The 22820-nt window shown below is 37.9% G+C and overlaps 1 protein-coding gene and 2 long non-coding RNA genes across 6 annotated transcripts in view; 2 read left to right on the top strand and 1 right to left on the bottom strand.

The window, feature by feature from the left end:
- Positions 1-4493: 4493 nt before the first annotated feature.
- LOC121070828 lies at positions 4494-9214 on the bottom strand. Its single transcript, XR_005820249.1, has 3 exons — positions 9083-9214; positions 7846-7907; positions 4494-5545 (listed from the first exon to the last, which is right to left on the bottom strand). It is a non-coding gene; the product is annotated as an uncharacterized LOC121070828 (long non-coding RNA).
- Positions 5965-17754, top strand: LOC121070818. 4 transcript variants are annotated; one of them, XR_005820238.1, is made up of 6 exons: positions 5965-7445; positions 9110-10836; positions 10939-11049; positions 11371-11463; positions 13533-13614; positions 16932-17754. It is a non-coding gene; the product is annotated as an uncharacterized LOC121070818 (long non-coding RNA). The 4 variants fall into 4 exon arrangements; XR_005820241.1 differs by having other exon boundaries at positions 5965-7157; positions 9110-11049; XR_005820237.1 differs by having other exon boundaries at positions 9110-11049.
- Positions 17755-20255: 2501 nt separating this feature from the next.
- The window catches only part of LOC121070810 (acyl-CoA synthetase short-chain family member 3, mitochondrial-like), a 71491-nt gene continuing 68926 nt past the window's right edge, over positions 20256-22820 (top strand). The window contains exon 1 of the mRNA XM_040558501.1: positions 20256-20648. Coding sequence (XP_040414435.1) covers positions 20395-20648 — 254 coding nt within the window. The 5' untranslated portion in view covers positions 20256-20394. The remainder of the gene's footprint in view (positions 20649-22820) is intronic.

Here is a 22820-nt window from a genome sequence, read left to right as displayed (position 1 = left end):
ATGGCCCCAAACAATCAGATGTTTCATGCACAAGAGAAGTATATATGGTCACTACCTGAGGCAAATGTTGGCATATAATGCACCTTTATCCCTTTCACTTTTATGATTGTATTTCTTTTTTTTTTTTTTTAATTAGAAAGGAAGTCATGAAAGTTATTGTAGTGAAAAAAAATAGAAATCTTAAATTTCCTGCATTTATGCATTTTTAATGGCCACAGGAAAGTTTTTCAGACTGTATCACAGTAGATTTGTCTAGACAAATGGATGAATAAGCGTGTGCTGTGAAGTACTGAATTATCTAGCGCTTGTCAGCAGCAGTGAGACTTCTCCTGTGAGTACATTAACAAGGGGTATGACTTCTTGCTCATCATGAATATACTTCCTGTCTAGGCTGACAAACCTTGTAACCATAGCCAAGACTGAAAGTGTTCCCTGAACAGTTGGAGAAAGGTAAACTTTGCTGCTCTGAATTGTTTAAAATGTTCCTCTTCCACATGCAGGCTGAAGGAACAGGCACAATTGAGCTTGATGAGAGTCTTTCCGAGAGTATGCTCTGCAAGCTGAAAAAAGAGTATGTAATGGAAATTTTAGGAACTGGTATACACTCTTCCCAGTATCTTTTCATCACCTACATACTTCCATTTTCCTTTCTTGGTTCAATGATAAAACAGCAGGGTCTTGATTGTGTTATAAAACCTTGTGGCTTTAGATCTGTGTGGCAGGGTTTGAGTGATTTAAAAGAAGATTTAATGTTAGTTCTAGGTTCTCGAAGTGGAAACACCAATCCTTAGGGAGAAATGGTTTCATTTTCTTTTAATTTCAAAACAAATGAATGTCATTTAGTCAAGTCCCCTTTCAACACTCCTTATATCATTACCACAGCATATTGCTTTCTGTGACTGAGACTCTTTTGGCTGGATATTGTGATGTCTGAAATTCTTTCAGTGAGTGAATGAAAATTCAGTGGTTTTTTTTTTCTTTTTTTTGTGTGTGTTTGGTTGGTTTGCATGAACTTGTTGTCCTGGTAGCCTTCTAATATCATCTGAATGCCAGAAATTATACAAGGGTTATCTTAGTACTGTAAAAATATTTAGGAGATTCAAAGGTTTGTGTATTAGTAAGATGATCTGACCAAATAGAAATAGCAGAAGAATGTAACTCAACTGGCTGTGCTTTTCATTTGAAAAACTATTTTATTTTTAAAAGTAGACAGTCCGTATGAATCTGTCTGTCTCATAAATTCCACGTAATATTAACAACAGCGAATACATTAGCCTCCCATTTCAGCCTACATCTCATGTTAGGCACCAAAATCCTTTTGTGTGTTTGTGTTACTGCTACTGTCTAAATGTTTTCTTTCACTCTCTGGTTTTGATTCTTACATGCTCAAACAGAGCTAAAACTGTTCATGGAAATCCCCCACAATGAAACATGTATTGCTGTGTTTTGAGGAGAGAAAATCTGTGTTACGATTTCACTTTCTCTTTTTCCAGCTGAGAATATCTATTAGCAATACTTGTGCTGTTGCTTACCACCAACAGATATCTAGGTTCAAAACAACCTATCTTGCTTGTTCTGTTTTTCTTCTTTGTTACAAAGTGTTTTCTACTATAAAATCTGATTTCAAATAATGATTTTGTGACTTGTTAGTTTTCAGATTGTAACTTCCTATTTCTGGTTTCTGACCAAAGAAGAATCTTGTCAGTCCGCATTGAGGCAGCTCAATTACTTTTGAGTCAAGACCATGCAGGGAAAAATGCTGTCCCCAAATATAAAAATCCTTCTACCATTCAACAGCTGCTACCTGGGGAAACCAATGTGCTATCACATTGTGAAGATGTTAACTGTACGACACTGTTGAAAAATACAGAAAAGAGCTTTCTTTGGGGGTTACCTTTTTGCAGTTCTTTAACAAAACTGGAGATGCCCACCTAAAGAGTGTTATGGCTGAAAGGTATGTGAAGCAGGGTGAACAGTGAAATGCCCAGTCCTCAGGCCAGTTGTAATCTGATCATGCTGCTCAACAGAACTGGATGAAAGGGTTCCTTGTGCTGTTTCCATAGCCCTTTTACTGCTAAGTCTCTCATTGTAGTCATGGAGCTAATGGCAACGTATAGGTGTGTGGATGGGCACAGCAGAGACCAGGCATCAAGGCACTGGCTTTGCAAGAGTATCTGAGAAATAGATGCATCATAGGAGTTTTTCTGTCCTGGAAAGACAGTTCTTGTGAAAGGGGTGAGAATAAAATGAATCCTTAACAAGATAGGTGTTTTCTTTCATTTTCAACACCTATTACTTACACTTTTAGTGTGAAAGCATGTATAGGATTATCTAAGTAACCTATTTACACTATCCATTCTCTTTTATACTTGTAACATTTTTTTCCTCTTTGACTAATACAATTCTCATCTATTTATAGCACACTGCATCCATTTCTAGTGTCCTTTGATGCTGCTGATATTGCAGGTAAAAGTATATATTTTAATTTATATAATGCAATTTCTTTCTTTCTATCTTATATGATTCTTAGTATTTTTTATCTATTTTTATACACGCTTATACATTGCCTTAGTTATTTTCTTTTAACTTGAAAATTGCAATGCATAAATGTTTTTTCATTTTATATTGTGTGGGTATTATGATGGATTTGCTGAAATCAAATTTTGCCTATCGTTTTTCTTATACACTAGAGTTAATATTTGTTGGAAATTCTGTCATTTTCTTATTACTTATTTGTTTTTCCTAAGAAATTAAGAAACTCGGGTATTCTTGTTTCTGTTCTCAAGGAAGACAAGGACTCATCTGTCAAGACAGAAGTGAGACAGCATGTGCGAATTCCAGACAGATAATACCATAGTTATCCAAATAGTTAGCCTATTAATTGGCGAGTCCCAGTATTTGTGTCTGTGCCACTAAATAATAGGGTCAGGGAATGAATTTTATCTCTGAGCAGTCCTCACTGCTAAATTGTTGGCAAAGTTCCCCATATACTTCTTCCCTCTTCCAACTAACAATCTTCAAGATAATGCCCAGGCATGGATGGTGCAGCGTATAATCCTTGCAGGTAGAAAGTACAAGGTGCCTCCCTGCATCCACCCCCCTCTCCCACAGTATCTGTTTTTCATCCTCCAATGTGCCCTTTTGCCCATATCCTAAGACCTGCCACACACTCTCCAAGGTTCACGCTATGAATTTATCACTCTGATAGGCTGTAACACAGCCCCCACAATATTTAACATACATTGAGCCAAGAAGGCCCATACAGAAAATGAGTTGTTATTAAAGCAAAAGAAATATCGTATGGATCCCAGAACTAAGAGCTTAGCGTGGACTCGGCCAGATTGTGCCACTTAGCCTTAAGGTCAAGGTATTGTACCGGCCCCCTTTATTTATAAGTATGTATATGACACAGGTATGGCCTCTCTGCCCTAGGATGGTGAGAATTACGAGGTTCCTTTCTTTGAGGTGTTTCCTTACTACAGCTCATTCTTAGTCTCTTACTTGATGCATAATTTAATGAGCTGATCCCCTTTCTCCACCAGGAATTTGTATTTTTTTTTAAATTTACATTTTTTTTCTCCACCAGCAAAAATAAAACTTCTCTGTAAAAATAACATTGAGTGCAACATGGAAATTTATAATTGGGTCAAATACGTCACCAGTGAAACATAATACACAAGACTTAGAAAAAACATTGGAAGAAAACAAATACAAAATTGTCCAATACCACTAAATAGAAATTAAGTACAGTATTATGAAATCAGTTTACTTTGACTTTTCTTTCTGTAAGATTTGAGAAAATAGATACATTTCTATATTAATTCTTGTTGTATGTCTTGCTGGATAATACAATATATTTTAGAAATAAGCAAGTCTAATATTTTATTTTTATTTATTTTCTCCTTTATTGATTTACTATATTAAAAGATTTTCTGCTGCATTAAATTAAAATCAGAATATTAAAAAAAATATACTTTAGAAAAAAAATACGTTTTTAAGGCTTGAGTTCTTTGCTCAAGATAATTCTCTGAAAAAGTAATAGCATTATCAAAGTGGCAGACCAGTCCATCCTTAGAAACACTTCATGAATTTCAAATGAGAAAAATAGTATCTCAAAAGTTTTTATTCTTTTTAAATGCAAATACATGAACAATCTAATTAAAGATGTATGGTTTGTTGACACTACTTTTTTCAAAGTTAGTTTTTATGCCATTTTTAAATGGAAGTCTTAAATAATGCCTGGTCTTTATGATAATTTAATTTTTTTCATAAGGAGAATGTTGATTATTTTTCTATTGATTTAGTATAAACAACACTAATATAAAGTACACGACAGTATTCTATTTAAAATAGGAAAGGGTAAGTGCATTTTTTTTCTATCATTCCAAATGTAAATTATTTTTGATAGAAATTTGTATATTACTTTTTCTTTTTTTCTTCTTCTTTTTTTTTTTTATAGGAACTACAGATGTACAGCTTCTACTTTTAAAAGTACAACTTCTACTTTTAAAAGTAGAAGTTCCATTCCTATATCCTGACTACCCTTATTCTTGTGCCAAACCCAATCTGATACAGCTCACTGATTTGAAAACAGACCCTATGGAACATCATTGGTTTGGGGTGGTCCTGTGTTTCTTCTGCAGGCAAGATACTCATTGAATTAAATGAGCAACACAAAAATCACAGATGACCCTTCTGTGTGTCTTGTGTATGTGTCTTGTGTATGTCTACAAATAGATCAAACGCAGCTCTAGTAACTGCCAGTGGCACTGTGGTAAATGGGAAGCTGCTGAACCCTGTGAACCCCCAGCTGTAGGACGAAGTGAACCAGCTGAGCATCCAACATCTGACACTGGTTGCCCTAAGGCACTACTGCTCAGCTCTGACCTAACCTTCAGTGGAGTGATGATCCTCACCCGCTCATGGATAACTCATGAATTTTCTTACCTCAGCCCTTTTGCATAGGATGTATGCATTTTATGATTATTTGGGCATGTTATTTTTTTTTTTTCCTTTGGCTTGTTGTTCAGAAAGGTTCATCACATTCTTTTGAAGTTCTCATATCACAATTGGGATATCAATATCATGTGAATCAGTAATTTGTAACTGAAACAATGCAATGTATTCCTGTGAAATGATGCAAAGTGCTCAGTGAAGAATTGATAGGAGACCTCATTTGGTGAGAAAAGCATAGTAACATCTCATTTTCACACTGGCTGAACTCCACAAAGCAGTATCCTATATCTTGGTAGTGTCTTGGCCATAAAAGAGTTAGCTGGAATGCATAAACAGTTGTGACCAGTATTAATGGGTGTTAGAAAGCTGAGCTCTCTTGGCTAGTGCAGTGCACCCTAGGTCTTGCTGGGGAAGTGAGCTAATGCCTTGGAAAGTGCCCAACTTTCAAGTCAGGCCTGAAGTACGAGAGGAAAGATGATGACATCTGATTCCTTATGTTGTGTAGAAACATACTTTTTGCAGCTTTTGGCTCCACAGAAGTCCTGTGTTTACTCACTGCAAGGATTTGCCTTACAATCGAATGTCATGTCTAAAGTAAAAAGAAAAAAAAAAAGAGAGTGAGAGATTACTTTTTGTAGATGTACAGGCTTCACATTACTTACATTTGGATTAAGTAAAATCTTGCAGATATTAGCCAAAGGAAGCCTGATTAGATAAAAATTCTCCTGGTCACATCACTTCATCAGGACTTTTTTTTAGGAATAATAAATGCCTCAAAGATAGCCTACAAAAATCTCAGGGACAAAAAAACAGCAGCAGATGATTTAATGTGAGTGAAATAATTGCCATGATTGGCTATAAAGCTATCTTAATATAACATTCAATTTTGCAGTTAAGCATCTCCTTCACAAATGGGAATCAAATTGCATCAGTTTAGATGCTAAAGTCATTGATTGCAACAAAAAAAAGTCATTTCTACAAAAAGCTTTTTGAAGTTTATCTTTCTATTTGAAAATGCGTTTCAGGAAAAAAAAGTCTTTCCGATTGTGCTCATTTTCATTATGGTTGGACAGATTATTATGGTACTTGCTGAAGGGTGACTAAATGAGTATTTCATTTCTTTTTTTTTTGCTCTTTGGAAGGGTAGTTAGATGCACTCTTGTCTGCGACCACACAAGATTCACTAAGTTTTTCTTCTGTATCAGTGCAAATAAATACCTTCAATTATCCATTCTCTTAATGAATGACTTCTCAAGCTTTAGCTGCCTGCATTGTCAGAAAAAGTTCTGGTTCTTGCTGCTTTGTCGTTTTCTTTTGCTATTCCATCAGAACTAGTAGGGACCAATGTATTTCTTGTTTCTTGCACTGTTTAAAAGAGAATGTATCAAAACTAGGGCAGCTATCAAATAAATGCTCTGTTACTGCATATGGCTGCTGGTTTATATAAAGCCAGCTCAGTATTAGCAAAAAAAAAAAAAAAATCAAACTAGCAAATCTTATTCATGGTCTTAAAGGCAGTGGCCCCTGGTAAATTTTAGCTAGGGGAACCAGGAAAGAGAAGAAACTCAGGATCGTGGCTTGAAACCTGTAGATGGAGGGCACAATGATCATCATGCAGCTGTATAGAACTGATGGTTAATAACTCAGATTTTACCAATTGCTATGAAAAAAACACAAACAAAATGAAAACCACCACCAACAAAAAACTTTCAAGGGAAATTACTGTCAAGACAGCATTTTATAGAGGAAGCAGCAAAAGCATAGAGTTTAAATGACTTGCAAGCAGCAACATGGTAAACATTGGTCCCCTGAGTCCTATCAATTGTCTGTTTGTTATATTATTGACACTGCTGTGTCTTGTCTGGAGCTCTCCAAAGGCTTACCCCAGTGCAGGAAGCCATGACAGTTATTAGACTTAGGCCTGGTAATGAAAAGCCCTTTTCAGAAGTGCATCTCACACAGCTCTTTCCATAACCACTTCCAACAATGGTAAAGAGCCCTGGGGCTTTCTGCATGCTCTGCATGCAATGCAGGCACTCCTTCAGCCTGTAAATTACAAAAACTTGACAAGGTCTCCAGGAAATGGGGTGGTGCAAAAGACCCTCCATGTTGTGCTTTTTTGTTTCTAAGGCTATGGTGCCTCTGCTCTCCTTTTGTCTACATAGACAGATGAGCTGTTCCAGATCTACATAAAATGGGAGGTGACGTTATGTGACACGTATGTCATTATCTCAATTGTTCTTTCTGTTCACTTATGTTAGCTGTTTTTGCTGGATCAGTGTGTGGATGCTGTGGAACAAAGGCCTTTCTCTCCTGCCTCTAAATGCATAAATATGCAAACCCTTGTTATTGATCTGAAAGGATGTGGTGAAATTTGCACACTAGATCTTACATCCGACTTGAGTAATATCCAAAGCTTCCATTTGTCCTTCATAACATTGTTTATTCAGATGCACAATACCTGCCTTCGCTGTGCAAAGGAGAAAGAGGTATTCCGTAACCCAGGACAAGGGGCAGAATAGCTTCAGCTTTACACTGGTTTACTGAAGGATTAGAGAATGAGAGAAAGACCCTTCAGCAATAAGAAGAGGTAGACAATGAAAGGAGTAGGTGACAGAATATTGTAGAGCTAATTTCATTCCATTCATTTTCAAAATTGTGTGTCAAAAGGAAACAGGGGAAGCTGCAATAAATTTAAGAAAAGCTAAAGATACAGCATGAACAATGAAACTTTTTGTCTAGTTGTCAGTGGAGATAAACTTTAAATCTCAAAGGCGGCAGGATGGGAGGCCAGATGGCCAAATTAACAGTGGAGGAAGTGATTTTTTTTTTAAAGCCTTCAGAAATGCAGGATCAGAGGAATTTGCTTTGATAAAATATTTAACCTACTTTAGAAGCCAATTGTAGGATGTTTTATAGCACTACCCAGGTCAGAGAAGACTTCAGGAATCCTAGAGGAGAGTAGAAATAGAGAAAACTCTAAGACATTGTCTCAAAATCTGTTTAGGTTAGTGAGAGAAGGACTTAAATATATAGTCTGAACAACTGGTATGAAGATGTAGATTTTAATTTTGTGGCAGACTGGACATACTCATTTTGCATTTTTTAGTCAAAAAAAGTTATTGAGCTCTGTGAAAACACAGTTAGATGAAATGTTGTGAAGAAATTAGAAAAGAATTACACATTTAGCACTGGGAGAAATGATCAACATATTTTACCAAAAGAAATAAGTAGTTAAGAGAAACCTGTGTTTTCCTGAATAAAAACAATTGAAGGAAATTCATTCAATTCAAATTATGATATGCATCCAATTCAAAAATGAATATGGCAATATTGGGTTTCATTATGTCAGTTGTCCACAGGAGTTACTGTGACAAATCAGCTGAATTTTCTGAAAGTCAAAAACCTGCCAATATGTGGAGCTGTTACACATATAAGATGCAGGGTAGGGGCAACCATTTCAGTTTGGGGGTTTGTATTATTGAAATGTTTAACTACAACGTGGTTCATTTGGAGACATTAGATAAGGAGATTGTGTAGAATTAGGAAAAAAAGTATCTCAAAAATGAGGCGCATCATGGCAGGACTATCCATTATCATATGCTTGGAAAACAGGTTTTAGCAAGTGGCTTACATTAGTATGCAGGCACTTGTTTTATATTTTTCCTGATTTTACAGTGCTATCCCCTTGAAACTCATTAAACCTTTTTCTGCAGCAGGCTAGCCACTGAGGCATGAATAATATACGGGGTAAACAGGATATTGTTATAAATACACAAGTGTCCATGATGAGATATAAAAAGATGATTATATAAATATAATATAAAGTTGATTAAAAAGCAACAACGAAGCACAAATGCACTCAGGCACATACATCTATCACATAAGCAGTATGTTTTTTTTGTTGTAAAGGATTTATTAGAACGTAAGTCTTAGAATTGAGTAAAATGAAGAACATCCTGATCAGTGGGTGAACATTAATCATCTCTATATCACACCCTCAGAAACAACAACAAAAAAAAGAGGATTGATTTGTTATTGCTTTGTGCTTTATTTAACCAAAAGAGACCCATGCAAAGTAGGTATACAAATGCTGTACTGTTTATAAATGAGGACACATTCTTACCTGATAGTGTTGTGTGCCTTCTTACAGGTCTGCTGAGAGCTCCAGTTCAACAGACAACCTCAATAGTCACCTCTCTATTTAGAAGTCCTGAAGTTGAACTGGCTTAAGTGCAACTACATATGGGCTATACAGGTTTAAAAAATAATACTAAAAAAAGGTTGAGGTGTCTGAATCAGATGTCTGAATCTAGGCAGATGAGATAATTAATTCCAAACCTGCAGTCTTAACTTCTTCCACTTCAAAGCTGGGGAAACACTGGAAGTGTTGTGAAGTAAACCAATGCATCTCCAGCACTGTGTCTCAAAAGCATGAGTGTGATTTCTGTGGGCAAGGGAGTAGGTGGGGAATGGCTTTGTCCCTCCTGCCTGTATTGGCTTTTATACAAAGATCACATTTGTTGTCCAATCCTTGGACAGCAAAACAGGGTTCTTTTTTCTCCTGTCCTGACTCCCCCCTGCAATGCACACGTCAGCATTAGCAACCAGGGTGCTCTCGTAGGAGAGAGGGGGTGTGGGCTGGAGCTGCTTCAGAGTGCCAAGGGACTGATTTAGTTAATTTTGATTTACAGAAAATCAGGCTTCTTTAATTGAAAGTATTCAATTTCCTTTGTCCTAATGTCTTTCCTTTCTTCAGACAACCACCAAAACAAAATAGGTTCCAACAGAAAGCCAAAAGGAAATAATGAGTAGCAAAGTATGCCTGAATTCCCTTTCCCTCCCTGTTCCTGAAATTTAGACACCCAGGTCAAGGTTGTAGGCTGATGCTGACATTGTTTTTTGACCCTCAAATCCTGTCTTCAAAATCAACATGTGCAGAAGTTATTTCAAGTAACTGAACAGGTTACCTTTGAGAAGGGTGTAGCTCTCCTGTATATATGGTGTCATCAGTGACCATACTGGGCAATGTGACAGCACAGTTTATGGACCTTCAGGGTTTTCTTTGATTGATCTCTTCAGCTGAGATGCAGAGATTCCACTTAAATATTTATTTGGATACATATGTAAATGCTTTCTTAGACATAATCGTTCCTGTTTGATTTCAGCTAAGGAGAAGTGCCTGATTTGTTTTAGTTTGTGATGGTTGTAAATTGGGAAAAAATCATGATGCCCAGTGAAGCTATATTCATATAACACTACAGTATTTCATATTTTACTTTACCCTAGTGTAAATGTGGTTCTAATGCTTATTTCCTAACTCATAGGGCTACTGAGAAAATAAATTCATTATTGTTTATAGGTTGGTTATGGTCCTCAAATGGGAGGCATTCAGAATGGAATGTTACTATTTAAGATAACCTTGACATTTAAAATTCAGCTGACAATATTTTGGCGTGTCAAATAGGCAGTTAATTTTGAATATATGGAAAGTGTTCAGAGGCATATTCAAGTTTTTGCTTGAATAACTTCTCTGACATCTTTTCTCTGCACTGCAATGGTGACCATTTTCGATACATCAAAAAACTAAACAGTTTAGAGAAATAATCTAAAGAATAACGTATACACTAGTTCAATGAAAATGTGTTGGTCTTTAGACCCTCAGAGGACAAGAAAATAATGCCAAAACTGAACTCTTTCAGAAGACAAGAGCCAAAATGTACCTGGAAGGAAAAAAAAAATAAGATTAAGAGACAAGTTCTGTATAACTGAAGGGGTGAAATTTGATCATGAACAGTTCTGTCATATTGAGCTTTCTGTTTGTAGCTTCAGATGTGTAAGGATTATGGGAAGTGGAACTGACATCTCTTTGCTTTAATGGTAAGTGTGTGACAGAGAACGAAATTTCATGTTTGTATAGCTTGTTAGATTGAAGTTATACTGGAGTCTGTTTTTTATTCTTCCTTTGTTGCATGACACTAGCTAATCCTTATGATACAGAAGTACCCTGAAAGAAACCATAATCTGATGGCCGATATCTGTGAAGACATGTAACAGTGGAGTAATTTTTCTGTTGGCTGAGATGAAAACAAGGTATTAAGAAAGCTATTCCTTGTGATTTTTCATCTTCTTTTTATGCTACATATTAGAAAGCCTTTTTTTCCTCATTAGAATGTGCTTTTGCAAAATGTTCATAGATCTGGAGGTAGCCTTGCAAAAATTCTAAAGGCCTTGAAAATGCATGCAAAAATATTCAGCATATAAAGAGGAAGGATTTTTTTTTTCCCAAACTATCATCATTGAAATTACAGTACAATTATCATGAGCCTTTATACTGGGGAGTAGGGCTGAGGATATTGACTGTTTTTCAGCTATTTAGTGTAGGCCAGCCTGTTGCTTGAATTGGCTTTACAGGTATTGTGACATAAATCAGAGGTGATCGATCCTTACCCTATCAAACCCTTGGTCTGACAACTGGAAATAAATCTGTTGGTTGACACTGAGACTGTGAGTTTGTTCTTATGTTTGGAGCTGCTATGAGTATAAGACTGTTACCAACACAAATCATTAGGCAAAGTTTATGAAGTATTTGTTTCTCTCTCTCTCTCTCTTTTTTAAATATATATATGGATTCAGTTTTTTAATTCATTCATGTATTTTACTATCCTTTTGTTCAGTCAGACTGATTAATAAAATGTAAAGAAACATGTATAATTGGAATTATTTCCCATACCTGGGGATTCTTGGATCTGAGGACATTTAATACTGGTAAAACCCGTAACCAAGTAGGTAGTGATCGTCCAGAAAACCGCCCTCTATTTGTCCTATAAAAGATAACTTTTACATGCATGCTGTTAGCTCTGGGAGGGAAGATGATTTGGTAGTCACCATTTTTTTCTAGTTTTCAAATGGAAATGATGGAATGATCAAATTAGACTCAGAAAATATCCATCATAATTTCATCTTCTTAATAACAGGTTTTTTCTTACAATTTAAAAGGTAGTTCAGCTTGGTCAGGGATTGTGTAGTTCATGGGGTCTTGATTGTTTGTATAGGTATTAATACTGAAACTTTTGATATTTGATTGTGGTCAGTTAGCAAGCAGAAATTAGCAAACTTTTCTATTTATTTTTTTCATGATGTTTTATCTACTGTCACTTCTATGTTAGTGCCAGCATGAGACAGGTTTTTATCTCATTTTCCAGATTTACCTACGCTTAAAAAAAATGGAAAGATGACATTTGGTAGCAGACCACAAATGGTGTAAAAAATTACTAATTACCGTTATTGGGAAAACAAAATCCCATGATTTCATTTTTCATTAAATATGTTATTTGTCCAGAAAATCAGTCGACTTTGGGGGAAATTAATTTTCTAGAAGATGCTATCTGGCTTCTCCAGTTGTTACAAGGCAGGATGCTTTGTTGTTTTTCTGTTTTTTGTATTAGATCATAGTGTTCTCTAGTGGGAGAGCCATACTCCAGAGTGGCTCTTTAAAAGAAAAGAGACATTTTAAAATATCAAAAAAAGTATTAACTGCATCTGAAAATATTTTTCTGATGTTAGTGAGACCATGTAGAGTTTTTATGTGAGATGAAAAACTAATTCATATCAAAAGAAAGAAGAAAGCTTTTACTCAAATATTTATTTTTATTTTCACCTGGCACAAGTGTAAAGAAATGGACATTGGTTTTGCTTGCCTAATATTCCCCCAGTCCAAGAAGTCAATCTTTGGACTCAGGTTTCTAGAGATCATTATACATGGGCACCACAATTCAAATGTGCTGTTTGGGTTTAACAGCTGATAAAGCAATTTGTTTTGATGTAGCCTATAAGACTTGGCTCTAAAATTCTAATAAATTCCCCACCTCACATTAGATCCTGAAGCTGCTCTCTGTAATGGGTATCTGAATATTTCATATAAATATTCATGAATTTGGTCTTCACAAAGGCTGAGGTAACAAATATAGGGCTTAAGAGAAGTCCACTAGAGTTTTAGACATTCAAAATAAATGGGAAACGTACTCTCTGTTATTAAATTACACAATTATAATATAAATTGTATATATAATTCCAAGTACATACATGGGATAATTGAGCAAGAACCAGCTGAAGGCTCTTAAGATTTATAAATAAACCATCTATTCCAGTAAACAGAAATAAGTATATAAAGTATATAAGTATATATATAAAGTACATATATATATATTTATATATATAAAGTATATAAGTATAAACCTCCCAAAGTTTTTACTGAAAATTAAATACTGAAGATCCACTATTGTGCACAATTTAAAACACATACCTAGAAGTCATTCACCGCTTTCCCTTAACAAGAGTAAGCAAATATTTGAACATGCAGGGTGCATGTTGAAATTCTTTCCTTTGACCCTGAAAAAGCAGAACTGTATAGATACTTTGAGTAAACTTCAGCGTGCTTGGAAAAAAAAAAAACAATAGGACATCAAGGATAAGGCAAATGACCAGGTTTTAATTTGGGGTGTCTGCCTCATAGATTTCCACTCATTTGATACTTATTTGACAGAGAATTTTTTTTGCCTTTTTTTTTTTTCCAGATCCAGAGAGCTTACTTAAGTTGATTATCTGATGTCCTTCTTCATTGCCTTTTGCCTTGTGTTTCTCCTTAAAGTGTGGAAAGTAGGTATAAGCATTCATGAAACTGCTTTATTCATTATAGACTAGTATAAAGGGCTATAGAGGCTGAAATTAATAAAAAACAGTATCTTGAAGGTGGGCATGCAGCCTCATCTCTATTATAATCAATGACTTTTGGCCTCTAGCTTTAGTGAGTCTAAATTTTTACTCTGCAGTCTAAAATGTACTGAGCTTTTCTGGAATTGTATTTCCATGGGTGAAAACGTAAGTGTCTGGCAGCACCATAAGAGAGTGAGGTGGACCTGAATGCATAATGGAATATATTTGGACATATGGTTTTATTACTTGCTTACCAGTAAGAGTTTTTCTGCTCCTCATAATGATTCTTGGGCCTGAATCCATACCTATATTTCATATTTAGATTCTCACAGAATCCTGTGACATGTTAATTTGCAGTATGAGCTATAGAAAAAGCTATTTCTGGAGTTTATTACTGATGTTATCTGGGGCAATCTGAGTGACAAGCTACTATTTCCCAAAGCTGCTGTGAAATTTCATCCATTTTCTGCCAGTCTGAGCTGCTCAAGAGTGGGATCATTCAAGACATCCGCAGAATTGTTTGTCATACAGCTACAGGTGAACTCGCATTCTTAAAAATATAGCACACATTAATAAATGACAGTTGTAATGAAGTACATTATTGACTTTGCACTTAGTCAACTTAGGTGATCGCTTCTGTTTTGCTTGCAAGATAATTCTGCAGTTGAACTTAAACAGCACATTGTCATAATGTTTGAACATTAGCTTTCCTTGCCATGTAGTGAATATAGTTATGTAGTGGAATAAGGATCATGAAATACGTCACAACTGTTAAGAATGGGATTGCAAGAATGAAACTTTGGAAGATAACTAGAAATGGAACAGACTTAAGCAAATGTCAGTTATATAAAAATAGGCCTTTTGGTATACATTAAGATGCTGAGCCATAATTTGCCATGGATCAGGTAGGTATGCAAGTTTGCTACTCTTGCAATACGACTGATAATTTCTTGTAGAGGGATGTGACAGGAGCCTAGATAAATACAAAGGCTGTGCCAGCTCCTTGCTCCTATGTCTGCTTCACAGGAGTCCTTAGCCCAGCCAATACCAATAGCACAGCTCTGCATTCCTCATGTGCTCAGAGCTCTTGGGAGAAACAGCACAGCGAGTGCTCAAGCAGTTCAGGATGAGGTATTGTTTTCAAAATATCAAGCATATGTCTTTTTTTTTTTTTCCTTTTTTTTTTCCTTTTTCTTCCCATCTTTAGCTACATAAAACTCATTCCCACCTCTGCCCCCAAAAACCCGTCAAGAGAGGATACAGAATCCCTGTACCTTAGGCCCAGATAAATCTGGATATTCTGGGAAAAAAAAAAAAATAAGTATAGTGTTTCTCCAGTTGCAGCTAACTGCCATATGCTTCCTGATCTGTATTCTCAGTTTGAGAAAGTATAATGAATGTGCTGATAACAGAGATCAATATTATAGATTATTTAAAAATGACTTTATTTGCATGCCAATAGTGATATTAACACTTAGATTGAGTGCTAGTGTACCCTTTCTTAGTTCTGTGAAAATGAAAATATTTTGAGTAAAAATATGGTTGCAAAATCCATGGTTATTTCTGTTACCAAGTTCAAAAGTAACATATACAAGGATGCCAGTCCTTATGTCCTCTTCAAAGACCATATATACTGAATGCTGACCATTTTTTAACAATAGTGCTTGTCTTGTGGTTGTTCTGATGCAGTGATCTGGAAAACAGTGGTAGAGGCATATAAAAGAAACAGGAATAGGTTTGGAAAAAACAGCAAATTTTACTCATGTAGAGATGATCAATAACCTGCTATTTCAGGAGTCTGGGGAGCTCGGGGACATGGATTACATCAAAATCAAAGTTCAATGCCAATCTTTATAAAATTACATCATCTACTTTGTAAGTTAAATCCACAACAGCAGAAACTCAAAGCAGTAGCTAAAATGCTACCCGTCCCCCATAAAGTTTACCACAGATTCTGTTTTTTTTGTTTTTGTTGCTGTTAGGTTGTTTTGTTGTTGTTGTTGCTGTTTTAAGAAGATCCCCATAATCTCTCTGGTTTTGTTTCTCTCATTTTCAAAGTCTTCTTAGAACTTACAAGTATAAAAGTTTATTGCCCAGAAGAATTTTATCAAAGCTGTCTGAGCATTTGACTCAGATTTAGCAGGGTTTTGTGTGAGTACAACTACTCAAATGAATAAAGCTAAGCACATGACCAAGAAGCTGTCTGAAACTGCACTTAAATCTGGAAAAATATGGATGAAATACAGGTCGTCCTGAACTGTAAGATCTCCTCGGGGAGGAATCAAATGATAACATCAGTAATAATTGATACTAAAATTGCATTTTCATCCCATAGGATCTCTAAGTCATGTTATGCCTCATTCTCACCTGGATTGAGTCACAGTCTTTCATTTCAGCACTTTCCTCAAGTATGTGAAAAGTGGCTTCTCCCTGAGGAGACAAATGTTTTAGCATTTTTATAAGTTCTCATCCTCTGTCTCCCAGCGCACTGCATACTATCATTTCTGGAAGACAGAAATAAACAGAAGGTTGTGAATTCATTGGACAGACAGGTGACCCACCACGGACACATTGATGTAGATGTTGATTTCAGCACTGATCTGAGTGCTGCAAAAAACTAAGCATACGTAAGACCTATGACACAAAGGCAGCTTTAGGCTAGAAGACAGCAATCAAGCAAAGAAGAGTGGTAAGTACAGGTATTTCTATGGGCTGTTGTGTTTTTTTTTTACTCCTCTATGGCCAGATCTTATTATTGTAGAATAATATTGTAGAACAGTAGCCTCTTTTATATTCACTAAAAATAGCCAAAATATCTACTTGAAGAGTTCTGTCCAAATATGTATTTTTTCAAGCCATATCTTAATTATTTTCTGTGCAATCATTCTGTGCAAGATTTTTGGTGCATTTCAAGTAAAGCTGTGATATGTTTTAGATTCTAAGATGGCTAGAAAACTGGAAGAATAATTGTATGCATTTATGTACATAAGAAGGTGCCTACTTCCATCACCTTGCAGGAAAAAGTTTATTTATTTATTTATTTATTTATTTTTTTATTTAAAGTTAATTCTGTGGACTACTGCATGTTGTAGAAAATCAGCTGCCTCTATTTGTCAGACATTAATGGCATGTAGGACTTTGAAACTTATTCACAGTCTTGTTCTTTGGGAGAGACGCTGCCTAAGAGTTGGACAAAAGGTGATATAGAACCTTAGCAAAGTGATTTAATTTATGTCCTAATTCTTTTAATTCTTTTACAGTTCTGATATGTGCTTCTGAAAGGACTCTCAAACTGCAATCTGAATTAACAAGGGTTGAAGGTCTTGTACACTAGGATGGTCAGAACATTTCAGATACAAGAAATGATATTTATAATACTTTTTCTGCTAATCTTTTTTTCAACATATATATAATCTTCAAGCATGCACGCCTTGATTGAAAGGATACAGTTGTGGAGAATGTTATTTTTCAAGCAAAAGAAAGGCTTCAGATAAATTATGTTATAATGGCAGAATTACCTAGGCCAAGATTCATAGTTTGTTAGTTACATCTATGCCTAGAAACAAGCATGTGTTTTACAATGAAGTCTGCAGCTACAACGGCAATTGCTACACACATGACTAGACATAATTTCAAAATTCTGTGTTGAAAGTGAGTTTCAGGAGCATCAACATTTGCAAAAAAAGAAAAAAAAATCCTTAGAGGGAAAATTCAACAGCTCAGAAATCTGCTATAATGGCATTTGTAAGTGAATCTTAAATTACTAGCATACAATTGGGAGAGTTTGCAATCCCTTCTTTGCCCTTCAAATATCAGTATGGGCTGCGAGTAGTTTAATTAATGAAGTATATTCCACAGATACTCATTGGAAACATTCCTTTAGGAAACAGACATTAGTATGTTACCTAAAATAGGAATTTAATGCACTTCATGTTCAGATTAAATACATTTGTCTCTGGTGTATTATTTCTAGTAGGCCATATAATAAAAATGAATAACAGAGCGCTTACTGTTGCAATACTAATTCCTTTGCCAAGTGCTTATACCTTGATATTAAACATATATAATGGGCAGAGTGGAAACATGGTTTGCATTGCTTTTCAACACTGTAAGAAATATTAGGCATCACCAGACACTGCCCATGAGGTGTTTAAATCTAGGGATACTTCTTTCAGTGTCAGCGCCTACAACTAACACATTACAGAACACACATAATTAATATTTCAGATAGTCTTGGTAATAAACTTGGTAGTTTTATTTGCAGTAAAAAAAAGGGAGATATTGTTCTGGCTTACAAACAGTTTTCTATCACCACTCAGAGGCTGGCTACATCCAATTGCTATAGTTTTTTGTAAACCATATGAGCATCAAAGTGTCGATGATCTGAAGAATGTTGCTTGCAAGGTAATTAATAAGAAAGGTTACTCCTTGGGAGTTGATATAATGTACAGCTCTAACAATCTGATTTGGGGAGAATGGGCTTCCCAAATTGTGCAGAGGCAATTGCAAGTCCACTGGCAGTGCGCCACAGGTAGGGAGGTCATTGTACAGCACTCAGCCATGTGGTGGGCTTATGGACACCCGCAGGTCTAAGACCTGTTCATTAGGTCTGAACAGGTGTCCCCAAAGGGGAAAAAAAACATATTTCCATGTTTCTATAACTGCTTTCAGTCAGAATTTTCAGTCACAAGGAGGCTAGTCATCTTACAAGTAGGAAATACAAGATAAAACTGGGAATATTTTTAGAATGCTAACAGCAACTATGTGTTATCCATGAAGCAGTGTTCTACAGGCACACTTGTACAACATGTGCCATACTACCAGGCACTCAGCAGCAGTGCCTCATTTCAGGGCTGTCAGGGGGTCACAGTGTTTACAACCTCCATAAGCTCCTCTGTTCATACTTTTTTTCTTTCTCTCTTTCTTTTCCTCCCTCCCTTCCTCCCTCCCTTCCTCCCTCCCTTCCTTCCTTCCTTCCTTCCTTCCTTCCTCCCTCCCTCCCTCCCTCCCTCCCCGCCAAATGTATTTTTGATTTTCCAGCTTTGTAGGCAAGCTATAGGGAAATTTTCATAATTTCTCCACTTAGTCCTTTAGGTGTTTCAGGCTCTGGAGAGGATGAACTTGCTATAAATGAGTCTCTGATGCCAACGTGCTACATCAGTGCTGTGTGTTACTACAGCCCTGATGGGAAGGAGAACAAGCTGAACTGTGGTGCAGTGTGGGGCAGGTAGTTCACACAGCGCTGGTCAGTGCCAATAGCTCCTGCAAGCCATGGGAAACTGTCAGAGTTTACTTTACCAGTAATGTGATACGCCGTTATGTTCTCATTGTACTAATTGCACAGTACTCAGGTAACAGATGCCTAAATTGACTGTGAGTACAAAATGTATCTTCTTTGAATTACAGAGTTCCTCTTAACCGTATAACATCTTTTATAATGTGATTGCAGGAAGAATTTCCTGAGAGACTTATAGTGGATAGACCTATTAAAGCACTAAAATAATTTCATAAGGCGCAAGACATGTCTTTGAAGCTGGTGTATGTCTTAGCTGACTTGTGCATTACAATATTCTGAAACATTACCACTGAAACTTAGGAAGGGTTTCTAAATATATGCCAAGATGTGCAAAACAAAAGATCCACTACAAATGATGGAGGTCTTCTGGAATATGGAACAGACTTTTCTCGTGGTACTAATAATATCCCTTATTCATAGGCATATTATTCATAGCCAGTTTTCATAGGCAGTTTTTCTCAAAGCAAGAGTGTATTTCAAAATAAATACTTGAAGAGTATTGTGGCTATATATCATGCAAGTCATTAAGCCAAACATGATTTCAGTTTCTCCCTCTCTCCTTTTTCTGTCTTCAGTTTCTCTCTCTGATGACATTTGATTACAGTAAATTCCTCTCCATTCATGTCACTACATTCTGCTACCTCAGGCTTAGACAGTCAATGTACGGACGTATGTATGTAATAGCTTAATGAACAGTTGTAGGGTCTTGAGTGCAGTATTCAAGAGGACAGAGCTTAGTGGTGGTCTTCATTTATTATTATTAATTTATTTATTATTTGTGGATAGGGCTTAGGAGCTGGTGTTTGATTTATGACGTGGTATTTAATGTAATGATGATGATCTGCAACCATGACTTACTTTCCTCAGGGAAAGAAAAAAGTGTAAAGCAGGAAAATCTGCAAATTGCAACTGCTTTCTGGAGAATAATTTTACCAGGAGAAAAACCATCTGGACGTGGAAAAAAACGGGCAACACCTGCGCCAACCGCTCAGGAACCCGGACTGCCTGTGGTTTTGAGGGAAAAGTGTAACACCTCCGGGGTTCGCCTCCTCTCCTGCCGCCCCTGCAAGCCCGCAGCAGGGCTGTGGAACCTGCCCTCGCCTGTGCCCTTCCCTCACCTAGCGGCCACCGCACGCCTACGGGGCTCCGGGCCCGGCCCTCGGTGGCCGCTGGGGCACGGCGGAGGGCGGCGGTGCCAGACCCCGACCCCGAGATGGCGGCGGCGCCGGACCCCCGACATGGCGGCCGGCCCGGCCCGGCCCCAGGGGGCGCAGCCCGGGCCGCCCGCCCCCGGTCGGCGGGGCTCCAAGCGTCCTGCTCCGCGCCGCTTGCCGGGGGCAGCCGGCGGCCGGGGCTGGTCTCGGTGGAGCCGCCGCCTTCCGAGGGGTTTTCCGAGGGCTGTCGGAGCCCCGCGGGGGCCGCGCAAGATGGGGCTCGTGGGCAGGCTGGCGGCGCTGCCCCGCCACGGCGGCGCTGCCCGGCGGTGGCTGCGGCCGCCCTGCACGGAGAGCCGGCTGCCGGGCCGCGCTGCCTGCTGCCGGGCGCCGGGCGACTACGAGGCGGTGTTCAGGGCCTCGGTGGCCGATCCCGAGAAGGTGTGGGGAGCGGCCGCCGCGCTGATCCGCTGGGACAAGCCCTGGGACAGGGCTCTGCAGAGCCACGGCCCCGGGAGCGCCTCCTGGTGAGTGCCAGCCGGGGGCAGCGGCTGCGGGGCGCCGGGGGTCGTGCGGGTGCTTGGGGCAGCGAGCCTGCCGCCCTGCTGTAGCGGTGGCAGAGCCCCGGGGAGTTTAATGGTTACACTCGGTTATGGTTAATGACTGAAATCGGGACGGGTGAGGGCCTTGGGGTGAGAGGGGACTTGGCGTGGGCTGTGGTGGTGTGCGTGTGTCGTCCGGGTGGGATGTGTGTGGATCTGAGTGCCCTGCGTGAGAGCCTGATGCTCCCCGTGGTTTAGGTTGCTGTCTGTGCTGGGAATCTGGCATGAGGGGATGGAAGATTGCCTGTGGGAATGCAGAGATGGTGGCTTTCAGTTTTTTAACCTTAGAAATTAGCTGAGTAGGTCATTGCTTCGAGGGCACGATAAGGTAATGTTTAGCAAAAGCATTAGTAGCCTGGTATGTACATACACGTGGTGAGCAGTGACTGCTCAGACAGAACGGACATCCTTCTTACAAACTTCGGGAAAAGATTTTCAGTGCTTCTTAGAAAGCAGTTTGCCTGTTAAAGTTTTGTCATGACCGCCGTCATCTCTTTTTCAGCAAATTTACATCATTCTCTTTGAACTTTTCTCAAAGAGAAACTAATCCAGGATAAAAACGGCAAGGCAGGATGGGGGGCGTCTTTGGCACATTGATGTTCTTTGCCTTTTTAATGTTTTTCTGGCTTGATTTTAATTTAAAAATACTAAGCATTCTCAAAATATAATTAAAAATACTCATCACTCAAATCTGTCAGAGCGAGACGCAGAACCAGCAGTGTGGAAACTTACTTTCTTATCGGTGTCTGTGATTGCTGCGTGGCAGCTCTCACAGTGACAATTGTTTTTATCTCTTAAGCTGAATGTTAAGCAGCACCCAGCCAGCATAAATCCCTTTAAGTTATCGTGGCTGTATAACGGTCAGGAGTCTTAAAGTGGATTGATAAGGAGACCTGTGGTCCACTGACCTTGGGTTTTAAGGTCATGGCACTGGTCAGAAAGGACAAGTAGGATTGCCTGCACAATTAAGGACCACTGAAGCTCCTTGGCATTCCTGAACAAAATAACGAAAAAGTAACGATAGTTACTTTTTAAAAGTTAAGGGATAAGAATCTGATACACACTAGTGAGCATGGTTTTTCTATCAGATCCTGTCAAACAAATGTAAGTTGATTTGATGAGTGCGATAAGCTTGCTGGCTACAAGTGATGTGGTTTTGTCTTTTTAAAGCATTTTGGCTTGTTAGATAAAGTTAGTAGAAACGTTTTTTTTCCTAACTAATGCAGGTAGACGGCAATTTTGAAAGCTGTGTTCTTCATGTCTCTTCATGACATAAACATTATGTGAAATCACCTTTGAGCTTCAGGAATGTTACCCTGTCTGCTATTTAAGTGTTACTGACACTTTAAAAAAATGTGGCTGGATCAGTTAACATACCTTTATCTTAAAATATCTAATACTGTAGTGGTTTTGTTTAATGCTTCATTCAACTTTTGTTTAGACTTCATCTAAACAAATAAAAAAAAAAATCCCGTTGATTCCTGGGAACTCAGGCTGGAGAAGCGTTTGTGCATGGCATTACAGGAATTAGCGATACACTTTTTTTTTTTTTTTTTACATTTAAAGTGCAAAATAATTGTACTGTAGTTTTTTTCTTTTGCATACATGCTGAGTTTATTCAGAACATTTATCATCCTTCATTTTTCTTCTTAATTATCTTTGCTTCTGAGTGAAACAAAACACAGCTAGTTGATTTTGAAGATAGCAGATATTGTCGGAAATTACAACATAATTTTTGAATATTTGAATTTAGGCTTAATTATGCGTTGCCTTCATCATGATTATACTTATTTTGTTACTAGCAAGTAGGCTGTTGACAGATCTGAAAAAATTCTGAATGCAGTAAAAACCATTTCCGTGCCACAGACAGTAGATGTTAAGCTGTATGTAACCGGAGTCCTGCTATGGAAGACCTAACTACCTGACTTGTCACGAGTAGGAGAACGTGAACAGTGCTTCCTTGCCCCCTTCTCCTTCCCCTTAAAGATTCAGTCGTTTTAAAGAACGGTTAAAGAAAAGTCAGTGCCTGTACTTGAGATCCCTGGTTGTGCAACAAGGGCAGCTCTGCCAGACCTGCAGGAGATGGGAGGCGCCGGC

The sequence above is a fragment of the Cygnus olor genome, chromosome 1 (genome assembly GCF_009769625.2).
Source record: "Cygnus olor isolate bCygOlo1 chromosome 1, bCygOlo1.pri.v2, whole genome shotgun sequence".
In the NCBI taxonomy this organism is placed as follows: domain Eukaryota; kingdom Metazoa; phylum Chordata; class Aves; order Anseriformes; family Anatidae; genus Cygnus; species Cygnus olor.
This window is presented reverse-complemented; position numbering and strand designations above follow the sequence as displayed.